The sequence below is a fragment of the Cryptomeria japonica genome, chromosome 7 (genome assembly GCF_030272615.1).
Source record: "Cryptomeria japonica chromosome 7, Sugi_1.0, whole genome shotgun sequence".
In the NCBI taxonomy this organism is placed as follows: Eukaryota; Viridiplantae; Streptophyta; class Pinopsida; order Cupressales; family Cupressaceae; genus Cryptomeria; species Cryptomeria japonica.
In genome coordinates, this window is record NC_081411.1 from 210,456,919 (window position 1) to 210,461,914 (window position 4,996).

A 4,996-nucleotide genomic window follows, 5' to 3' on the forward strand; every position below is an offset into this window, starting at 1 on the left:
CTTAGGGTTGAGCTCACCGCTGCTCGGGATATAGAGGTCGTCGTCCACCCTGCAGAGCTCGCCACCACTCGGGTTGCAGAGCTCACTCCTGCTCGGGATGCACAGGTCGCAGGGGTCGTCGCCGCTCGGATTAGGGTTGCAGAGATCCTCGATGCCACCCACCCCGCAGATCTCGCCACTGCTCGGCCGACCCTGCAGATGTCGTCGTTGCTCGAATTAGATTGCAGAGGAATGCTACTGTTATCGCCGTCACTCGGGTTGCAGAGGTCGTAGAGCTCGCCGCTGCCGCCCACCCTGGAGATCTCACCGCCACTCGGTTTAGGGTCGCAGAGCAATGTTACTATTATTGCCATCGCTCGGGTTGCAGAGCTCACCGCCGCCACCCACCCTACAGATCTTGTTGTATTTCTTTATTTATTTTGAGTATGGACAATCTTAGGTTTTAATGGTAGAGAAAGTGTAATGAGAGAGGGTTGGGAAAAATGATTGTGGTTCTAGAAAAAATTAAATATGCCCTATTTTTGGAGGTCAAATTGCGATGATTCCCGTGCCTAAGAAGGGAGAATTGCAAATCTAAATTTTTTTTTGTCTTCAATGGGGGTGTCGAATGCTAGATTTGGAGGGTAAAATAAAAGTGTGAAGTTTGAAAATGAGAGAAGATTGATAGAAGAAGAAATGGGGCTAGAATGTGGATGCCAAAAGAAGCTATTATAAATAATAAGGAATGATTTTTTCTTGCATGTCTTTACTTCTTGTTTGCAGAGGAGTTTATGGTGAAATTAAAAGTAATCATATGATCATGGTGAGGAGATCCATTATTGTAACTTATTTTAGAGCAAATCCACATAACAAAAGTTAAAAACCCACTTAGAGGTTTATATTTGTAACACTTAGCATTTTAGAAGTTGACATTGAGTTATAACAAAAGTTAAAAACCCACTTAGAGGTTTATATTTGTAACACTTAGCATTTTAGAAGTTGACATTGAGTTATAACAAAATAAGGATTACTAAAATAGACAAATCAACTAAATAGATTCATTTTTATTACATGATCTGTCACATTTAAGAATTGAGGTAATAAATTTAAAAAATGTAAAGCTACAATTAAACATTTAAATACATTTTAAATTTGTATTGTTGCAACAGATAGGATTTCCATGTCGACAAATGATTCCGGCTTGTTAATAGCAATCCACCTCTCGGTGATCACTGCTCCAGGCTTATACATATAGAAAACTGGATGGCCCGATTGTAAGGAAGTATTCTTATATCCGCTCAAGAAAATTCTATCACACCACACAGTCGCACGAATGAAGCTAAGTTGTTGAGGGAGGGGCTCCAATTCTCTCCACACTTCTCCTTCCCAATCATACTTTTCTACTCCTTCCCCTCCAAAGGCATATAATTGTCCAAATGCATATAGAAATTGGACATACTTAGAATTACCTAACGTATTTTCTAAAGTTGTCCACTCTCTTGTGCTAGGGTTAAATCTTTGAGCCCTATTATTGAAAATACCAATGGCATAGAACAACCCTTCTATAAAAACACCCCTACAGAAGCCAATTTCTTGGTGCATCTTAGGAAGAATCTCCCATTTATCTTCATCTACCTTGTATACTGCTGCATCACTGAAACTATTATCACATTGTCCAAGCCCTCCGGCAATGTAAATGGATCCCTCAGGTGACGCACAACATGCAAACATGGATGAAGATGTGGCAGTGGGAATTTCAGCACCTTGCTGCCATGTACTTGTTTCGAAATCATATACCAAAATCCTTCTAGTCTCATGCTCATGATGTTTCAAACCCATCAAAACGAGCTTGTGATTCACACAAACTAAACGAGAAACAAATGAGATTTGAATTCCAGTGGGATTGGGAGGGAGCCTTTCCCATGAGTGATCGACAGGGTCATATATAGTTATCCCAGCACGCTGGAGTAGACATATATATTTCTGAGGCATCCCAATGTCATTTCTGTCTTTATACAATTGGAAGCATTCCATTCTTTCATTCATAGGCTTGGTGATCTTCCTCTTCTTTATTCCGGATTTATATGCCATGTTTTTAAATTTGTCTCTAACTATTTGCTTGGAGATTTCCTGCAAAAACTCCATTATCAACTCTGTCTCTTGAATAGGAAATAAAGGTCTACACTTGCACAATACGTGCAAAATGTGCTGCAATTCAGAAAATTAGAAACCCTAGTGTCAAAGGCTGTATAAACTCTATCGTTCTTTGGATTCTGGTTATTTTGAATAGATCAACTCTTCTTATAGCTAAGGCCCACATCAGATTCAAAGACCACACCGTTTTGAAATGCCCTTTGTATACGTAAATTGGAGATTATAATTAAGGCTAAAATGGACATTCTTTCCAATAAATAAGATTTAACTAATTTTATAGATATAAGAAATTTACAGCTTGTCATAATTTTTAATTATACAAAATAAATAAGTCAATAAGATATTTCAATTATATTTTATATGAAATGTGTCTACTATCACATAAGTCAAATTATTATATTCTTATGAAAACATATGTTAAACATTAATTTTTATTGTAGAAGTGTGTCTGGAAATCGTGGTAGCGGCATCAACATATATAGCCCAAACTATCTAGAATATCATTGAGCTCCTCTTCCCAATGGAGTAAGTTAATCCACATGTTTTAAGTAGTATTTTCATCATCCGTCTTTCCTCTTAGTTGTTTCTAGTTTGTGTTTACTAATTTGTTATATTTATTCTCATGCTATGTAAACTTGGTTAAACTCTGCATGTTTTAGTGGGCTTGCTTTACAATCTATGGTAGTTTTTTTTTCTTTTGTTATGGATGGTTTTCATTTATTATCTAAATTCTTAATTTTTATAGATCATGTAATAAAAATGAATCTATTTAGTTGATTTGTCTATTTTACTGATTATTATTTTGTTATAACTCAATGTCAATTTCTTATATTCACTATGTTAATGGCAAATATGAATGTCTAAGTGGGTTTTACTTTTGTTATTTGGATTTGACCTAAAATAAGTTACAATAATGGATATTCTCACCATGATCATATTTTTGGTTGGATCTATCTAGGTGGTTTATAAATAGCTTAGGGGAGATTATTATATTGATATATATATATATATATATATATATGGTCAAAATAATTTAGATGATTCATTGTCTTCCTCAATACTTATGTTTTGATCAATGATATAACATTGTATTTAGATATTATATGTTTTAACATTGAGTAGCTTTAATGATGGAGATCAATAATAAAAAAATCAAGAATTGATTGTCATTGATTCATTGTGCACAATGCCAATGCAAACACAAGCTATAGGATATAAGTTCCAATCCAAACCATATATATATGATTACTTTTGATTACATGATTACTTCTTTTGACCTCCACATTCTAGCCCCCTTTCTTCTTCTATCAATCTTCTCTCATTTTCAAACTTCACATTTTGATTTTACCCTCCAAATCTAGCATTCGACACCCCCCATTGAAGACTAAAAAATTTAGATTTGCATTTCTCCCTTCTTAGGTATGGGAATCATCCCAATTTGACCTCCAAAAATAGGCGATATTTAATTTTTTCTAGAACCATAATCATTTTTCCCAATCTCTCTCTCATTACACTTTCTCTACCGTTAAAACCTGAGATTTTCCATACTCAAAATAAGTAAAGAAATACAACAGGATCTGTAGGGTGGCCAGCCGTGGCGAGCTCTGCAACTTGAGTGGTGGAAATAACAATAACATTTCTCTACAACCCTAAACCGAGCAGCGGTGAGACCTGCAGGGTGGGCAGCGGCGACGAGCTCTATGACCTCTGCAACCCGAGCAACGGCGATAACAGTAACATTGCTCTGCAACCCTAATCCAAGCGGCGATGAGATCTACAGGGTGGGTTGAGCAGTGGCGAGATCTGCAGAGTGAGCAGTGTCGAGGAGATCTGCAACCCTAATCCGAGTGGCGGTGACCTCTGCGACCTCAGCATCCTGAGCAGCGATGAGCTCTGTAACCCAAGTGACGGCGAGCTCTGCAGGGTGGGTGATGGCCTTTGTATCCCGAGTAGCGCTGAGGTCAAACCTAAGTGATGCGGCAAGCCTTGCAACCAGGGTTTCTAGGGCCTGAACCTGTGGGAGTTAGGTGGTCTTCGTGGTAGTTGCATGATATTTTATGAGAGGATAGGCGTTCTTTTGGTGGAATCCTACGATTTTCAGGCAGATTGTAGGGTCAGGGGAGAGAGAAGATTTCTGCGTCGTCATTTTGAACGCCGACTAGATCGAACACCACAACCCCCCTTTGACATTTGTGATGGGACACCACCGTTGGCACTTTATTCTCTATTCGATTCGTAGTCTAAACCTGTTAATCTTCCATCGTTTGTGACTTGGCCAAGCAATACCCATTTGATAAACCCCAATTTTCTTTCAACCCCAAACAGTCTTCCAATAAATAATTTGCGCCAAGGAGAACCCTTCAAACCAAAAAAGGTTACTCAAAACTAGAGAAAGAAAACCCCTTGCACATCTCTTCCTGATTCTCTTGCACAAAATTTGGATACAAAAGGTAATGGGCAACTTTCAAATGATATAGCTAAAGAGTGTTGTCGGTTTCCAGTCTCGTCAAAGGTCACGGATGTTTCTAACACTAGAGAATCAGGCAAGTCTGAGGGTCTGAATAAGATCGTTTTACCGGACCACCTTATTTGGCCTCAAATAGATTTGTTACCCACCACAACCCTTATTGGTAAACTTTATTCTACTATTTCCTTTATGCATTTTTCATTTTGGGCTAAACAAAATTGGCTGGACTTGAAGGATAGTTTTTTGATGGATAGATAGTCTCTCTTTTTCATTGCCATTTGTGATTCCAAAGAGCATAGAAATTGTGTTCATAGGTATAAGGGGTGGTTTTGTAAGGGTGTTGGTATTATCACTTTGGCATGGGTTCCAAATTTTAGTTTGGATTCAGATCCTCCC

At 38.0% G+C, this 4,996-nt stretch overlaps 1 protein-coding gene across 1 annotated transcript; it reads right to left on the reverse strand.

The window, feature by feature from the left end:
* Positions 1–1,125: 1,125 nt before the first annotated feature.
* LOC131856573 (F-box/kelch-repeat protein At1g80440-like) lies at positions 1,126–2,124 on the reverse strand. Its single transcript, XM_059208415.1, has one exon. The coding sequence runs from the start codon at positions 2,122–2,124 to the stop codon at positions 1,126–1,128; it is 999 nt and encodes a 332-aa protein (XP_059064398.1).
* Positions 2,125–4,996: the final 2,872 nt, after the last annotated feature.

Coding starts and splice junctions, on each gene's coding strand:
- LOC131856573 (XM_059208415.1), bottom strand. CDS start 2,124: ATGGAGTTTTTGCAGGAAATCTCCAAGCAAATAGTTAGAGACAAATTT.